We start from the raw sequence: 17,757 nt of genomic DNA, 5'->3' as shown, positions 1-17,757 counted from the left end.
AAAATCGTATAACTGATGAAATATATTGGTAATTACTAGATAAATATCATTCAAAAAGGGAAATCTGGGAAGATCATTGGAAAATATAACACAGTAAAAAATAACTTACATCTATGTAAAATCATTTATAATACTTTTAATAAATTTATAATCAGGGTCCTTAGATTATAAATGATTGATAACCTTTTGTACGAGAAGAATATAGTTGATCGTTTTACTAGGGGTCCCACCCTCAACGGCGGCGGCCAAGGGCAAACATAGCCACATGCGACGCGGTTGGCCGACTTTTGCGTTGTTGATGTAACTACAGAGTACTCGAAGCTCTGAACAACAGAAGAATAGGGGATTCTACGTTCCTGCTCAGATTCGCACTATTTTCGGACTTCTGAGGCTTTTTCGGGATTCAAATTTTTGCCAAGGGATTTTAAACCACACCAAAAGGTTTTCTGGTCGAAAATTTGAACCCGATTCAGCTGTGTGCACATTTAATCAAGCCCATCCTCGTCGTTTGCAAGTGCTTGCGATCTTCTCCATTTTGTGGAGTAACGTTATTTACCCACTAGCTTCTTACAGTTAGCTTTGCAGCCCTTTTTCTTTCTACAACCATTTAGTCGATGAACTGCGCGGTGTAGTAACTATATCATCATCAATCTCTGCCTTAACTCCTCAATCATCTCTTCTATACTACTAATGATCTTGTGTTATTGCATCTTATTTATTCTTAAATTCTTTATCTCTATATTGTTATTTTGTGTTATCAAAAAGACTTTGATGGTGTAAACCTTATACTATATAGCGAAATATTATATTATGAAGATGGATGATGTTGAGAGCTTCTATATATATGGAGATTATGTGTTAATGTTAGTGAAATATAGAGATTCCTGCCTGTCTACATGTGATATAAAGATCTGGTGATATTGGTATCTACCAACGATATGAAGATCCAGCAATCACTGGTAATGAGTGCTATCAATTATAGGTATCGATGGGATGAATATCTAGTGATATCTGACAATATCAATGATTTACAGGTAGAAGACAGAATATTATGAGGATGGTTTAAAGGCAAAGCCAGAGAGTGCTGTATTACGGAGATGATTTTTGGAACGGGACATGCAAGAGTTCACCACTAACATAATAATAGAAATTCATAACTACCTATCATAAAAGCTGATTTGAGAGCTCTAGAATACTAATATAAAATCTCCCACTTCTACTCTTAAACCATCCCCTATTATGGTTGGTAATTAACTATTGCTAACTACTGTTTACAGCTGATTAATATTCTTCAGTTGTTTGCATCCTCATTGTTGATGTTCTTCTCTGATATTCCATCTAGGTACTACTATATTTAGTATGTTTACGGAACAGGCCATAGCGAGGTTGGCGAGTGGTCTCAAGAATGAGAAACAATCATAGCGAGCAAAGCATGAATAAACATTACCAATATTACTGAATTCATTTAAATACTAGTGAATATTTTAAATGTATTTATTTACGAAGTAGGTAAGAAAAATAATGTTCAGATATTATCTATGATCAATATAATAGATAACTATCCAGAAGATGTATGAAACGCTGAAATTTTCAAAGCCTTGTAACTAGCTTTCAGAGCTCGAGTGAGCTAACTGACTCTAACTAACTAGTTAAGGAATTAGCTAAGATATTTAAGACAGCTGACTTCCTATACATACTGTAAGTAGCGCCCAACCGCGGGGCCCTACAGTTACATTTCTGATATAACTATTTTGTTTCATTCAGTCATAGCTATACTACCAACTATCTGAAAATGTGTTTGCTTCTTGAATATAAAGATTCATTTGACCCTTGGATAAAGTGGATTTAGAGGGGTGTTTGCCCAACCCCCTGGCCCCTGGCTATCCCTCATACTAGAGCTAGCTGCCTTGAAAACAAGTTTTAACTTATCTATAGTTATTACAAAAGTCAATATATACTAATACACAATATGAAGTTTACTACTAGTAGCAATCGAGTAGACTACGTTCTCTGAAAGAAGTATGATGAAACAAATTCAAAGACTAGTTAGTATATAAAATATCAGATATGAATAAAAATGTGGTAGACTCTCAAAGATATTCAGATACAATATCAATATAATCCCACTGGTTTCAAAGAGATAATACAGAGCAGATTTAAAAGTGTCGCGCTGTGGGCGTGCAGGCAAAGGCAACAACACACCCCTGAGTGTGGTAAGGTGGGGAGGGACATCTTCATATAACTTTTAATGGCCATACCTGATAATTTATGTATTATCGTTAAAGTGGGGATGCGGGGGAATTAAAAACAAGCCTGTTGATACCTCGACTTGGGCCTAAAAAAATATCTATTAACATTTCCGCCATCTTGTTTTCGGGAGAACTTGCATGTTTTCCATGCAAGTGAGGGCAGTAACTTATCAGCCTTGTCAAAAAGGTAAATGCTGAGCGCTAACTTAATCCAGGTGGAGCCGAGCGCGGCAAAATTGCGGCGTCATGGTGAGTTAAGCGTCATGACCACGAACACAACCAGCCTTGACTGACCATGATTCCAACTCCCGAGTCCTGCTAGCTATGAGTAAACGGGGATTTTGGAGATTGACCCTATCACCCACGTCTGCCAGGCATACCTCCTGGTAAGATTTCCGCTATGCAACAAGCTCGTAACCCGAGCATCCAGGTGGTCATTTCTGGCCATGGCGTCTCCAACTCCAATGGTGCTGGCGAACGGCTTGCCAAAGCATTGTCGGTTGATGAGGCACTTCAGTTCTCCCCTATGACAAGCGCCCCTATCTTTGGTCTAGGTAAGCCCACTTTACTGATATATAGATATATATTTTTTTAAATCTAGCTGGAATCTGCCACTGACCTTGACTTTTTACTAGATTCCATTCTCCGCCCCGACGTCGGCCAACCTTCACTCGCAAACCTATCGAGCACCCATGACCGCAAAGCTGCTGGGGAGATTATCGACACCCTTGACGACGAGACCCAAGCAAATGCAGGCGAATCTACTCGTCTAGAGACTACCCGCCGGCATTTACAAGAGATACTGAGTGGAGATATGACTGAATAGTATGGAATAGTTTTTTCCCTTTTTATCTTTGCGCTCCGCTGACATGAAATTCTAGTGAGTTTAAATTACCATCACGATCTCGAGTGACTCACAATTCCCTAAAGGCTCAGCTACCAGATACAGAATCGTTGAGTCGAGGTCACCTTGGGCCCTTCGCAAAGATGGTGTTAGATAACACAGACGTTCGTTATCGATGTATGATCATCCTGCTATTGACTCCGCAACAGCCGATTTACTAATGGAATATGATAGACCCATCGCCTGTTACCCCTAGCCCGAAAAAGAAATTAATAGTATCGAAACCCTTACCGTCGCCTACCTTAACCGAGAACGTTTCTGCAGCTAGGATTCCAGAATCTAGTCATCATACCGAATCCAAAGCAACTCTCGGATTGCAGAAGCCTATGCAGAAGCCCGTCGTGTTGGTGCCCTCGTTGCCTTTGTCGTCACAGCCCGATGAATACGTTCATATTTGCGACCAGTCGCCTTCAAAAAGGAGGAAGTTGAACACCGAGGACGACGAGAAATTGGCTGCATTACGTCTAAAAGATCAAAAGGAGGAAGCAGATGCAGCCTTGGTAAAATTACAAGAGCTTTTGCAGGAGGTCTTTGAAGCAGAGGATCAACTTGAACCAGATACGTCCGCAACCGAACACCAATCGTCAAGCAAAATGTTTAGACTTCCGAAAGCGATCGATGGTCTTGGTCCAGTTTTATCTTCTGAGACACACTCTTTGCTCCAAACAGCGATGCAAAAGGTTACTGGCTATGGACGACTTCGTGACATTCCAACGGAGTATTTGAACCGCATCCAGAAGCTCTGTGAACCCCCCGTGATTTCTGCCCAGACTCCAGATCTAAAACTAGAGCACGTTCCCGCAGAAGACGATACAGAGATGTGGCTTAGAAAGCTTGATGACATGCGCAACGCGCTGCTGGCAATATGCACTTTACTTCATACAATGTCAGGAGAGGTGACGATAAAAGATTTGTGTCCAGAAGATGTTATTCAGGCTATTCCGAACGTCCTCAACCATGTTTTCGACGATTGCCTCATTCCCGTTGTTGAATGCCGGCCTAATGGTAGAGATGCGGAACTGTTTACCTTTTTCTCAGCCCATAGGAACATTCTTGCGGGCTTGGTTCACCAAACGAAGAAAGTGCTACACCTGCTAGCTCGTTTCCTTTCCAATGTTGATGTTGCCGAAGGAACTATCACGGCCACTGAATTCCTTGCAACAAAGCTAATATTTGTCGAAAATGCTCATAGTGATAGGGATTCAACCTTGGGCTTCCAAAAGTATGAGGCTGTTCGAAGGGGTTCTATGGATGTGCTAGCAAAAATATTCGCAAAATACCCGGAGCAGCGCCCCTTTATTCTTGATGAAATATTGGTGTCGTTGGAGAAGCTTCCATCTACAAGGCAGAGCGCTAGGCAATTCAAACTTATAGACGGGAAGCATATCCAGTTACTCTCTGCCCTCGTAATGCAGCTCGTTCAGACAACTGCATTACAAAAATCCTCGAAGGGATCGAGAAGGCCGAAGCGCCGTCTACTTCTTCCGAAATTTGGCCAGGGTGAAGGCTCAGAAAGTGAAGATACCGACGATGAGGCTGATGATGATGGACCTAGGAGGGGCACGCCCCTGGAATTACTTTCAGATAAAGTCGAACCACTCTTTGATAATGCCTTACGTAGCGCACAGTATATTACAAAATTTATCGTTCAGCGGGCAATGACATCCACCAAAACTGGTGATCAGCCATACAGGAATCTTCTGGATCTTTTTACCGGAGATCTCGTCAGTGTCCTTGGTTCGACTGATTGGCCAGCTGCAGAGCTTTTGCTGCGAGTTCTCGCATCGCAAATGATTGGGCTTGCAGACCATGATAAGAGCCCCGCAAACGCCAAAAATATGGCTCTTGAGCTTTTGGGCTGGATGGGATGTGCGATTTCTGATCTTACTTCCTCCGTACAACATTTAATTCCCAGTATGGATGAAGGGGATTCAGAGTTATCTGATTATCTGCGGCAGCTATTTGATGAGCACCTAAATCGGTCATTACATGCAGAAGATGTCGTGTCTGTCGATGGGCCATATCGAATAGTTCTTGAGAGTCTCCAGGAGAGGGATCTCGGAAATTGGCAGCTTTCTAGCGCTCGGGGCTATGTTCTTGCTCAGTGGGCAAAAAATGTATGCAGTTTCTATTACGATCCGGAGAATAGGGGAAATATTTCCGACGGCGAATCAGTCGACCATCTGGCGCGGACTCTGCGTAACATGCTTTCAGACCCCAGATGGTTAGAGTCTCACAAGTAAGTGTTCTTCATTTAAAGGTAGAAAATACACATAGGCTAATAATTTTCGATAGTAACTTTGAACGTATCGGTCCACATCATGCTCGTTTCGCATATCTTTTGACTCTCCTCCATATGGGGTTCTGCAAAGCGTTCGATAAAATCCTGAAGGTTCTTTTAAACTCCATTACCAGCGATCAAGCCAAAGTCCGAAGCCGAAGCTTGAAAAGCGTAATTCAAATGTTGGAGAAGGATCCGACCCTTCTAGACCGTGATGACTCTGTGACCACGCTGATTCTCCGATGCTCTACGGATTCTTCACCCATGGTTCGAGACTCGGCACTCTCGCTCATCGCAAAGTGTATCACTCTCAGACCGGCGCTTGAGGAGGACGGCTGTCGTACCATTTTATCTTGCTCAGCAGACCCAACTGTCGGTGTTCGAAAACGCTGCATTGGCTCCTTGAAGGATATTTATCTCCAAACGTCACGTAAAGACCTGAAAATCGCCATTGCTGACAATCTGTTACAACGCATTACGGACATGGAAAGCAGTGTCGTTACACAAGCTCGCCAAGTCTTGGAAGAAATCTGGTTTGGTCCATTTCACCATCCAATTGACTCGATCCAGGATTCACCTCAAACCAAAGTCTCCTTGGGAGAATTGGTTGATCTTATTGTCGGGTCCGTCGAGAAAAGCGATGCAATCGTTACCGCTTTTGAAAAGTTTGTCAAATCCATACTCTCCGACGACACGAAGGCCGCATCCGCCAATTTCAAAGTGTGCAAAGCGATTGTGGCTACAATGTTTGAGCGAATCATAGATCATGCAGATTCACCAAATAAACCGACCCTCCAGGCGCTACTCCAGTCTGTTACGGTGTTCGCCAAAGCGAATGCGAAGCTTTTCACTCCTGACCAATTGGAAACACTGCATCCCTATATTGGCCACCTCTCCACAGCTGACGACTTGCTTCTTTTTCGATCTGTGGTTGTCATATATCGATGTGTTCTACCTTACCTTTCTACCGCCCATAATACCCTGCTCAAAGAAATTCAAAATGATCTTTTCAAGAGCGTTTCGAAGCTAGCTAGGACCGAGCTTAATGAGGTAATGGCATGCCTTTGGACCATCGACAGGGTTTTACAAAATACCGAACGCCTTGTGAAACTTACCATATCTGTCCTCAAGGGTATTGCTCAGGCGAAAACTCTAAACTTCGACAACTCATCAAAAACAGATGCTCTAGGGAGGGTGAGAAGTTACATTCGAATTGCCGGTTGCGTTGGGAAGCATTGTGATCTGGAAAAATATTATAATTTTTTCAGGCAATCATTTCCTACGACGCAGGCCACGTCTGTTTCTGGCTTAATGGTTAATTTCATAGCCCCCTTTGCTCTTCCTCAGTATCCATTTGAACTGCGAATAATGGCTTTGGAAAGCTTAGGCTCAATCTGTCAAACTTGGCCTGCGCAGTACAGCCAGCAACAGGCAAGAATGGCTTTATCTTCAGTGTTCGAGGGAGACAGCCCGGATTTACAAAATATCATCTTGAAGTCATTCCTAGAGTTTTTTTCTATCCATGAAGGGAAGGCTGAGACGTTGGTACAAACTAGTGATTCAGCAGCCGATGCTGAGAGCTCCACGAGATTGGCCGGTTCCTTGAAGGCGAGCGAGAATGATGGAGCAGCAGCATTGATTGCCCAGCAATTTCTCCAAAACATGCTCCACGCGGCCCTTTCAAAGCAGGATACCTACGCATTGACGGCTATTGAGCTGATAGCAAGTATTAATCGCCAGGGCCTTATTCACCCCAAAGAATGTGCTGGGGTATTGGTAGCACTGGAGACGTCCACAAATCCGACAATCAGCAAAATAGCCTTTGACACTCACAAAATGCTGCACGAACAACACGAATCCATGTTTGACCGAGAGTACATGAGAGCAGTTCAAGATGCATTTCATTATCAGCGGGATGTCGTCGGAGATCCAAGTGGGGCTTTTGTTCGCCCGTATACTTCGAAACTTGCGCCCCTGTTCGACATCATCAAAGTCAGCAATAGCAAGTACCAGAGAAAATTTCTACCAATCTATACGCAAAAGTCGATTTTGAACTTCGCAAACTTGACGTTTCGAAGGATCCCCCAGAGCACTTGCTCCTGTCTAGATTCGTCTCTCAAAATATCGCATTCTTTGAGTATGCACAAATTGCGGAAATCCTCCCTACAATCGCTTGCATTGAGCGTATAGTTGCTGCAACAGGAACAATTGTAGCTCATGCAATCGAAACTGATTTGTTCCAAAACACGATGGAGCCAATCAATGGCAACTCAAACGCAGCACAATCTCAGACTATGGATGGGTCCCCTGTTTCCGAAGAGGTTCCTGCCGCCCCTACTACTTCATCAGCGGCAGCGGCTGCTGGTGAGTCAGTCGATGGTCAGTTGTTGAGACAGTTGGCTACTGCAGCGGGTTCACTCCTGATGCTCTGGGAAGCTCGTTCGTATCTCCGCCGTCTTTACGGCATTAATTTTCATGCGCGGCAAAAGGAAGGGAAGGGAAGTTCCAAGGAACTTAATCGGCCACCGTCAAAAGTCCAGGGTGTCACTGGTGACCGGTTTTGGGAAGTGGTGTCTAATCTCATGCACTGCATTGACAGCACAGAAACAATGGTAACCACATGTCGAGATTTTGCACTATTGCTATCGATCGACGATGAACTCAAAGTGGCTGGAGACGATGATCGGGGGAGCCATGACACCACAGGAGAGGGTGATGAAATAGGTATCCTCCTCGCAGCCGCAGGCAATTCGAAACCGGGAAAGCGCAAGAGCTCTGTCTCTGCTGGTGGCACTCCCAAGAAGAAAGCTAGGGGTAAAACCCTTGGCAAAAAGAGAATGAGCACTGATATCGACGATGAACTGGCGAGTGATTGAGGAGTTGGCGTGTGGAGTTTTAGAAGAGGCTGGGGGGATTTGAATCGCAGACGTCGAATACTTATTTTTCCATTCATATATTATTAGCATTAATCAAAAGCAATCTTCTCAAGGCTCGTGGGGAGAGTGGTTTGATGCCTAGCTATCAAGGAGTTGCGGCAATTACTTTATTCAGTGGTGCTGTATTATATTTAACACATTATTTTTAGCGACTGCTCTGGAGCTTCGCTAATTTTGTTATCATGCATGGACATACAGTTAATATAGCATATCATAGATGAGATAATTAAAATGGGAAATCTCTTCACTACTAGTAGTCACTATGAATTCATCCTTCTTGTCAGTTGCAAGTTGCCTGAGTGACGTCACGTGTCCTCTGGCTGCGCTGTGGTGGACTAGCTAGCTCATTCCATCAACATACAAGGAAGGGCGGAGAATCCTCAACCGTAGGTATCTATTTGCTTTCGTCTCCGTACAACAGCTACGCCATCTTTCTATTGATGTTAGGATATGAAGAACGCTATCTACTGGATTCTATTCCCATGCTGCCTCACCAGACACGGACGCGGATCATGCGCCCGTTGACCCAGAGCCATCCGAGAGCATGTTTACAACGCTCCAGATTCCCATTGCGGTCACAAGGCACTGATATACCTATATATCAACGATACTTGCACACTCCACGTCGTCCCTCGCGCCGTCCGCTCTCAACGAAGGTTCCATTTAACTTCCACAACCAATTACTGATATCAATTCGCTTCGGCCATACCAAGCCTCCCTTGAAACAGAGAAGCAGGACCGTGAGGATTATATACAATTTGTTCGCATACTGTGGTATATTTGTTGTTATTGGTGGCGTTCTAGTTGTTGGATTTTTCGTTTACGATGCTACTACCTACCGCCATGATTTGAGTTTTGATAACATCCAAGTCTCTGAATTGGCGTTGAATCCTCGCCTAGGCGGACCAAAAAACCTCCCAATCGCGGATGTGCTGATTGATGACCACGATTCGGAAGCCATGAGAGAACAACGCGATAAGCCGAAACTAGTCATCCTAGGAACGGGTTGGGGAAGTGTGTCCCTGTTGAAGACTCTCCGTCCAGGAGATTACCATGTCACAGTGGTTTCTCCTGTAAATTATTTCCTGTTTACACCCATGCTACCATCTGCGACTGTTGGAACAATTGGCTTGAGATCTTTGGTCGAGCCGGTCAGATCCATTGTTCAGCGAGTTCGAGGCCATTTCCTCCGCGCAGAGGCGGTGGATGTTGAATTTTCAGAGAAGCTCGTAGAGGTATCGCAGCTAGATAGCAATGGACAAGAACGGCGTTTCTATTTACCATATGATAAATTGGTCATTGGTGTTGGTAGGTTTACCCTTACAATGATCTTGTCCATCACTCCTCCTGTCGCACATTGTTATTGACGGAATACCAAGGTTCAACCACAAATCCACATGGAGTAAAAGGCCTTGAACACTGCAATTTCCTGAAATCCATTGATGATGCGAGGAAAATCAAAAATAAAGTTCTAGACAATCTAGAACTTGCCTGTCTCCCTTCAACGAGTGATGAGGAGCGTAGAAGGCTTCTTTCATTCGTGGTATGTGGTGGAGGGCCTACGGGAGTTGAATTTGCCGCGGAAATTTTTGATATGCTCAACGAAGATTTGTTGAGATCGTTTCCTCGGATACTGAGGAACGAAATCTCCGTTCATCTCATTCAAAGGTATTTTTCGGTCTACTAAGCTAGCCCATATACAATTATTAATTGATTTCATCAGCCGTTCTCATATTCTCAATACATATGATCAAACCCTATCTGAGTATGCAGAGGTATGTTTGAGCCTTTACGATAATTCAGTCATTGCGTCCTGACTTTGATAGCGACGGTTTGCAAATGATCAAGTCGACGTCCTTACAAACTCGCGGGTCAAGGAAGTGAAGAAAGACAAAATACTTTTCACACAGATTGAAGACGGAAAGCCAATTTTAAAAGAGCTTCCCATGGGATTCTGTTTGTGGTCGACAGGGGTTTGTCAGTAAAAACCCTTTCCAAGCGCACATATTTGTTGTTCTCTAACTTCCGTACAATAACGCAGCACAATCCACATTCTGTAAACAGCTCGCTGAGAAACTCAATTCTCAGACCAACAAGCTTACTCTCCTAACGGATTCCCATCTCCGTGTGAATGGCACCCCAATGGGTGATGTATATGCCATCGGAGACTGCTCTAGCGTCCAAAACAACGTGGCAGACCATATCATAACTTTCCTTCGAACCATCGCCTGGGAAAAGGGCAAAGACCCAGAAAAAGTCCACCTCACTTTCGCGGAATGGCGGAACGTAGCCCAGCGTGTGAAGAGGAGATTTCCACAGGCATCTGGCCATCTACGCCGGCTTGATAGGCTCTTCGAACAATATGACAAAGACCGCAGCGGCACTCTCGATTTCGACGAGCTGCGTGAGCTCCTCGTCCAAATAGACTCCAAGCTGACATCATTGCCTGCAACAGCGCAAAGAGCGAATCAGCAAGGAAAATATCTGGGTCTCAAGTTCAATAAGATCGCGCAGGCCATGCCTGGTATGAAGGCCAACGAGATAGACTACGGCGACCTGGACGAAGCTGTCTACAAGGCGTTTCAATACAAACATCTCGGTAGTTTGGCATATATTGGCAATGCCGCGATTTTTGACTTCAATGGAATGAGTTGGGGAGGCGGATTGCTGGGGGTGTACCTTTGGCGAAGTATATATTTCGCCCAGAGCGTCAGTTTACGGACGAGAATTTTGTTAGCTATGGATTGGTCGAAGAGAGCAATTTTTGGAAGAGGTATGTGAAAAACTGGAAAAGTTCAACTTGGAATTAAAAGCGCCACAGTCCCCATCCTTCCATGATTGTATATGCCGTTCAGTGAATTTGACAATGACCTACTGGTTGAAAACCTTGGACGTTAACGTATCTAACTCGTGCGTTGATACAGATATGACAAGCTTTTAACAGCAAGAGCATGTTATTGTTATACCCTGTGCGAGCCAACATTTTCTTTAGGATCTTTCCGCCATATAAAAATAAACATATAAGCCAAGGCCATGAAAACCCGATTTCCATAGATGCGAGCGATACCCTACAAACTTATTTATATACCAATACTATTCACTCATATCTCTTTTTAGCCTACGCGTTTCGAAGTTGATAAATACTGGCATAATGGCAGCCCATTTGCCGTCCTCTTTATACAATCAAGTCAAATATAGATTTCCTTGAACCGTTGACTCTTCGACCGAGAGGGCGAGATTCCAATCACCAAACCAACTCTTTAAAGAAACATTTGACATTTGTATGTCCAACCTTTCAGAGCATACCTTTTTCATCTGTGGCATTATTTATTTTAGTCTTTAGACGGTGTTCTCGCGGTTTCTGGTTCTATTCTGTTTTGGATGGCTTTCCCTGCCTGATGCGTTGATTATCACTTTGATTTGATCGACTACGTTCCATAAGCCCCTCTTCGTGCTAGGTCGTTAACCTTTGTATATGTCCACATGTATGACTCTGGTCTTTATCTATATGGGAGGGTTGGTTTCATGAAGGGAATGAATATATATATTAATATGTAACATTAACTTGTATGGGACGTATTTGATGTTGCCCAAAAATCGAAATAGTACGATAAATAAGTACAAATATCTCATTGGCAAGTCGAGTGTAAAGGTGTGAAAATGACGAAACACAATTCCACAGCCATCCCTAATCGGCCCATTGAGCGATGCCGGATGCACTCACATTCTAGGATATAATAATTCGAACTCCAATGGAATTTCAGTTCGGTTAGCTCTTTCAGGGCGAATCAGTCCTTGGAACCATGAATCATAAAAGACTCCAAACGCCGCGCTAAAGTACAGACACAAATTCCGAAAGAAAAAATATAAGGAGACAGAACAGATAAGTCGCATCGGATGCATTTTCATTGCTCGAAAAGTGAATACAGTTCCGAGCTAGCGTTAGCGTGGGGTTTGCTGAACTAAGATATCATTGGATCTACCTCCTCATGTTCAGTGCATCACCAGCTTCATCAGTGCCTCCGTTTTGGGCTTCGTTTTGGTTACTGTTATTATTGCTGTTCCTGTCTTGCTCGAGGCCAATGTCTATTTTTTCAGGCAAGTCTTTCTTCGCCTCGCGCGCCTTCTGTTCTGCCCAAGACCGGAGTTTGACAAGATTACGTAGGCGAGCCTCACGCCGTGCGCCTTGACTTTGTAAAATGGCTTCATTTACGCGGTTCGCAATGCTTTTCCTGAGCTCCGGGTCCAGCAGCGCAGCTAACGAAGGGGCAAGATTATCAGATGGGAATATAAGGAGTGATAGTGTCCTTTCAAGGTCCTCGAGGAACTGTGGATTAGTGGGTGCTCGAGGAGCGAGATGGGATGTCGCAAAGTCTAGAGCAGGAGTTATGTCTCCGTTTGGAGTGGATGTACTGGTCCGTATCAACTCAACTAGCTGTAATCGCAGAAGAGCAAAGTGAAGAGAAGGATTATTGTCTAAAATCTGCAAGTCACCTGTTAGCAAGAGGTGGGGTAATTTATGGCAATGATGCATATTAAGCAGCACTAGCGATTGCTGGTCATACTGAGGACTGAAGATGAGTTTTTTTCATCAATACCGAGGAGGTATATGAGTGGTGCATGAAACAAATTTAATCATAGCAAGGAGATATATATGCTCAAATATCTAGGGGCATAAGAGAGTAGCAAGGTAAGAGGGCCAAGGCTGTACCTGAGGGTTCAACTCGTTTAATTTCTCGATAGCAGACTGAATATCTCCCGAATGAATAGCATTTCGAATATCCACCCGTTCTTGGATCGACTCCACATCGGGCTTGGGTTGGATATTAGCTTCTATAGCAAATTTCTGTGCAGCAGATGGGTAGCCATTCGCGACAAGATAATCCATAACAAGAAAATTGATATCACTTTAAAATAGACAGGTTAGCTAGATACTTATGGCAGGCTGAATAAAGACAATACAAGGGATATTATTTGGAGATCAGAAGGACAAGTTATATATTCTCTTCAGGTGTTTTTCAGAGAGATTCCCAACTTGATTTTTGTAAACACATCATAAGGAAATAGCAGGAAGAGAGAAAACATATGGGAAATATGGACTCACGTCTTTGATGGCTTCACATCCTCGACCTTCCTTTCGAAATGATGCCATGTTGGCGTGGTTGTAGAAGGGGTTGGAGACATCTGGAACGTTCAGTATTCCCACGGTGCCGAAAAAAGCAGACGGGATGCCACGTACGAAGTTGGCAGAAGTCATGATTATTGATACCTGGCTATCCCGATCTTGCAACAAGAAGAGTGCGGGAGGACTGTAGAATCAATATCTGGCGGGATGAGGGCCCCTTCAGCTCGCAAGCCATGGAATGGGATGACAGGCAGCTGGAGAGCGAGCGTCTGGTGACGGGAATGAGAATGAGTTGGAATGAGGAGGAAAAAAAGGTCGTGCGAGGCTCTTCTGACTCAGCAAATGCCAAGCCCTTGGTATATCCACGTGATCAAATGACCTCCACCTCCATTGAGCTGACCGCAATATCTATTGAGAGACAATGAACAGGATCAAATGTTTATCTGTATTCCCATATAATGCTTATTGCTATCCCATTTTTAGTTCATGGCATAGAGTGGGGAAAATAGACTACCTTGTTATTTCATTGCCAACTACTTCGAGACCCAGGACCCATGACTAAGGTCGCATAGTAGTTTCACGAACTCCAACCCCTCGAGTCGTATGATACTAGCGATGGCGGAGCTCCGAGCCCGATACTCCCCGCCATGGGCGGACATGACCATAATTGGAATTGCAGGCGGTTCAGGATCTGGCAAATCATCAGTTGCACTGGAAATCATCAATTCGCTCAACTTGCCATGGGTGGTAATTCTCGTCATGGTATTTAGCATTGATGGGGTACATCATGTCGGCGTGGCATATAGGACTAATGTGGAATATTAATAAAGGACTCATTTTATAAAACCCTTACCCCCAAGCAAAATGCTATTGCGCATGATAATGAATATGATTTCGATTCTCCGGACGCGATTGATTTTGACCTCCTCGTGGATACTCTCCAGTCCCTCAAAAAGGGGTAAGATCTGGCAACAGATGCTAGGAAATCTAATGTCTGTAGTTCCTTGCTAATTAAGTCATTCCCTTGTAGCCGAAAGGTAGAAATACCTATATATTCCTTCGAGAAACATCAACGGGAAGAGAGGACCACGTCTTTATACTCCCCGCATGTTGTTATTCTCGAAGGAATACTAGCTTTCACGGATTCAAGAGTAGCCGATATGCTGGATGTCAAGGCATGTAGCAAGATCTTGTAAATTTTGACTCTCCCTAGCTAACGGAATTAGATTTTCGTGGAAGCTGATATGGACGTTTGCCTTGGGAGAAGAAGTAAGAAAAACTCCGCAAATGCTCTGGTGTACGTTTTTTCGTTTTCAGAAGATCGTACGACTAATGACAGCAATTCAAGTTCTGCGAGACGTCCGAGATAGGGGAAGAACGATAGACGGTGTCATCAAGCAATGGTTCAAATTTGTAAAACCATCATATACACGATTTGTTGAGCCTCAACGTCTCATATCTGGTATTATTCCCCTTCAACAAGGCAAAGGAATTCAGAGTTGACCATTGCGGAAGACATCATTATCCCCCGAGGCATTGAAAATAAGACCGCCATAGGTATGCGCCATGGCTTTTCAGTTGTTCACATTGATCATCCGAATTGACAAAAGCAGATATGGTGGTCAAGCATATCCAACGAAACCTTCGAGAAAAATCTGAAGCCCATTATCTTGAGCTACAGAGGCTAGGCAAACAAGTTGAAGAGCAACCCCTATCCGCGAATGTTATTATCATGGACCAGACGCCGCAGTTGGTGGGTATAAACACCATTTTACAAAACCCACATACAGAACAAGTAGATTTTGTGTTTTACTTTGACCGACTGGCATGCCTGATGATAGAACGGTATTTCTTGACTTCTCTTGGTTATTGCTTATCTTTTTCATCCAAAAATAGTTTTGTGAGCTAAGAAATAAGACAGTGCCCTAGATACCATCCCATTCGTCCCCGCTACAGTGGCCACACCTGACCAACATATCTATCATGGCCTGCGACCCGCAGGCACAATATCTGCTGTTGCAATCCTTCGCGGTGGCTCTTGCCTAGAAACTGGTTTGAAACGAACGATTCCTGACTGCATAACTGGCCGTGTTCTCATTCAAACAAATTACAGCACAGGGGAGCCTGAACTGCATTATCTTAAATTACCCCAGGACATCAATGACCACGCCGCTGTCATACTGCTTGATCCACAAATGTCAAGTGGTGGAGCTGCATTGATGGCTGTGCGAGTCCTCATCGACCATGGAGTAGACGAAGGCCGTATCGTCTTTGTAACGTTCGCCGCAGGAAAACGCGGATTGCAGAGATTAACCGCTGTCTATCCCGATGTGAAGGCTGTAGTGGGCCGGATAGAGGATGAGGGAGAGTCAAGATGGATTGAGAAGCGTTACTTTGGATGTTAGATGATCCAGATACGTGCTTTGCTGACGTTTCTTCCGATTTCCAGCAAATGTGGATATTTCCTCTGCTTGTCCTTAGTGTCGAGGGGCGTTTGAGGGTACTGGTTTTTAAATTTATACGTATACACCATTTCTTATATGAAGCAAATATCGTCTTATTTGAAATGAATATAGGTTTCTTTGGATATACTTTACATGGAGGTACCGTAAATATCGGTGGGTGGCAGGGTGAGGGATTCCTTTGTGCGGGGAGAAAAGATTCACAAAAAAAAGAAAAAGTGCACGGACCAGCATAGCGTCCTCTGTACTTCGTCAAGCTCTGAATCCGCTGAGCACCAAAAATTTTAAACTACTTCACACTTGTTAAGAAATACCTAGAAGAAGGGTGTATGTAGCCCATACTTTCCCTGCAATAATTCCCTTTTAATTTTAATGATTTTTTTTTCTTTGAGAAATCCTTAAGTCCATAACCAATATTATTGATATTTGGAAAGTCACCATGCCCGACTCGGGCAAGAATGCGTCCCCCAAATGGACAAAATCCCGCTCGACGGACAAACACAGAACTGGACCAGTTATAAGTATGTGCGGACCATATAACCCTATCTCTCAGTTCCTGTCAAGAACAAAAGTATGGCAGAAAATAGTGTACTTTGTACCCATCATGCTAACCCATTTTCGAAATTTTTACAGCTGATCCGCGCTTCGCCAACATCCAAACCGACCCCCGATACAGGCTCCCCAGCAAGAAACATACACATGTCAAACTTGACAAGCGATTTGCGCACATGCTGCGCGATGAAGATTTTTCAAAAAATGCTGCTGTTGACAGGTACGGGAGGAGGTTGAGGAGGGACGATACGAAAAAGCACCTGGAGAGATTCTATAGAATTGATGGGGCAGGCGAACAGGATGAAGCAAAGGAAGAGGGGAAATACAGTGATGAAGAAGAGAGTAATATGAGCGTGGATTATGATGCAGTAGTAGAAAAGAAGCTGCACAAGGCGGATAAGCGGGGTTACGATCCTGCAAGGGATGAAAAATTCTCCGACTCTTCATCAGATGAGAGTTCGACTGAGGAGGATGAGGACGTGGAAGATGAGGTAGAGGAACTGCAGTTTCCCAACCAGCAACAAAGCGATGTACCACTTGGCGATGTCAGTAGACGAATCGCGGTTGTCAATCTTGATTGGGATAATATTCGCGCGAAAGATTTGATGGCTGTCTTCTCGAGCTTTTTGCCACCTGGAGGGAGTATACATAAAGTCTCGATATATCCGAGTGAATTTGGGCGTCAGAGGATGGAGAGAGAGGAAATGGAGGGGCCGCCCAAGGAAATTTTTGCTTCAACAAAAGAGGATGAAGAAAGCGACCTGGGAGATAGTGAATTGGGAAGTGAGGTCTTAGATGAGGAAGAGGAAGAAGAGAAAATCAAACATTCTCTCATTAAAGAAGATCAAGGGGACGAGTTTGCTTCCGTCCATCTACGAAAATATCAGCTTGAAAGGCTCCGTTACTTTTACGCCATTCTGATCTGCTCATCTGAAGACGTTGCGAAACATATTTATGACGCTGTGGATGGGACTGAATATATGAGCAGTGCAAACTTTTTCGACCTTAGATTCGTCCCGGACGAAACAGATTTCTCAAATGATACCCCCAGAGATGAATGTGACAGGATTCCCGACGGATACAAGCCTAATGATTTCGTTACTGATGCCTTGCAGCACAGTAAGGTCAAACTTACGTGGGATGCGGATGATGCAAGTCAGAAGGAAACACAAGCAAGAGCATTCAAGGGTGGGAGGCCCCCCACGGGATGAGAATGATCTCAAAGCATATTTGGGTAGCGATAGCTCT

At 44.0% G+C, this 17,757-nt stretch overlaps 5 protein-coding genes across 5 annotated transcripts; 4 read left to right on the top strand and 1 right to left on the bottom strand.

Moving 5' to 3' along the window:
* Positions 1–938: 938 nt before the first annotated feature.
* On the top strand, positions 939–8,310 carry HCAG_00969 (conserved hypothetical protein; the record flags this gene model as incomplete). The annotated part of the gene is made up of 13 exons (XM_001543873.1): positions 939–959; positions 1,278–1,357; positions 1,477–1,505; positions 1,650–1,698; positions 2,150–2,213; positions 2,465–2,498; positions 2,624–2,803; positions 2,885–3,074; positions 3,131–3,270; positions 3,328–5,392; positions 5,449–6,628; positions 6,782–7,426; positions 7,690–8,310. 13 exons carry the CDS (start codon positions 939–941, stop codon positions 8,308–8,310), a joined length of 5,298 nt encoding a protein of 1,765 aa, XP_001543923.1.
* Positions 8,311–8,601: 291 nt separating this feature from the next.
* On the top strand, positions 8,602–11,311 carry HCAG_00968 (hypothetical protein; the record flags this gene model as incomplete). The annotated part of the gene is made up of 7 exons (XM_001543872.1): positions 8,602–8,649; positions 9,099–9,678; positions 9,750–10,038; positions 10,094–10,145; positions 10,197–10,326; positions 10,412–11,143; positions 11,295–11,311. 7 exons carry the CDS (start codon positions 8,602–8,604, stop codon positions 11,309–11,311), a joined length of 1,848 nt encoding a protein of 615 aa, XP_001543922.1.
* A 1,038-nt stretch (positions 11,312–12,349) lies between these two features.
* HCAG_00967 (conserved hypothetical protein) lies at positions 12,350–13,554 on the bottom strand (the record flags this gene model as incomplete). Its single annotated transcript, XM_001543871.1, has 3 exons — positions 12,350–12,853; positions 13,082–13,277; positions 13,475–13,554. The coding sequence occupies 3 exons, from the start codon at positions 13,552–13,554 to the stop codon at positions 12,350–12,352; spliced, it is 780 nt and encodes a 259-aa protein (XP_001543921.1).
* A 556-nt stretch (positions 13,555–14,110) lies between these two features.
* On the top strand, positions 14,111–15,900 carry HCAG_00966 (conserved hypothetical protein; the record flags this gene model as incomplete). The annotated part of the gene is made up of 7 exons (XM_001543870.1): positions 14,111–14,257; positions 14,326–14,453; positions 14,526–14,664; positions 14,722–14,792; positions 14,979–15,052; positions 15,109–15,340; positions 15,417–15,900. 7 exons carry the CDS (start codon positions 14,111–14,113, stop codon positions 15,898–15,900), a joined length of 1,275 nt encoding a protein of 424 aa, XP_001543920.1.
* A 496-nt stretch (positions 15,901–16,396) lies between these two features.
* On the top strand, positions 16,397–17,720 carry HCAG_00965 (predicted protein; the record flags this gene model as incomplete). Its single annotated transcript, XM_001543869.1, has 2 exons — positions 16,397–16,478; positions 16,591–17,720. 2 exons carry the CDS (start codon positions 16,397–16,399, stop codon positions 17,718–17,720), a joined length of 1,212 nt encoding a protein of 403 aa, XP_001543919.1.
* Positions 17,721–17,757: the final 37 nt, after the last annotated feature.

This window comes from Histoplasma capsulatum, genomic scaffold (assembly GCF_000149585.1).
Source record: "Histoplasma capsulatum NAm1 scaffold_1 genomic scaffold, whole genome shotgun sequence".
Taxonomy (NCBI): Eukaryota; Fungi; Ascomycota; class Eurotiomycetes; order Onygenales; family Ajellomycetaceae; genus Histoplasma; species Histoplasma mississippiense.
The sequence above is the reverse complement of the archived record's forward strand: the minus strand, read 5'-3'. Positions and strand labels throughout refer to the sequence as shown.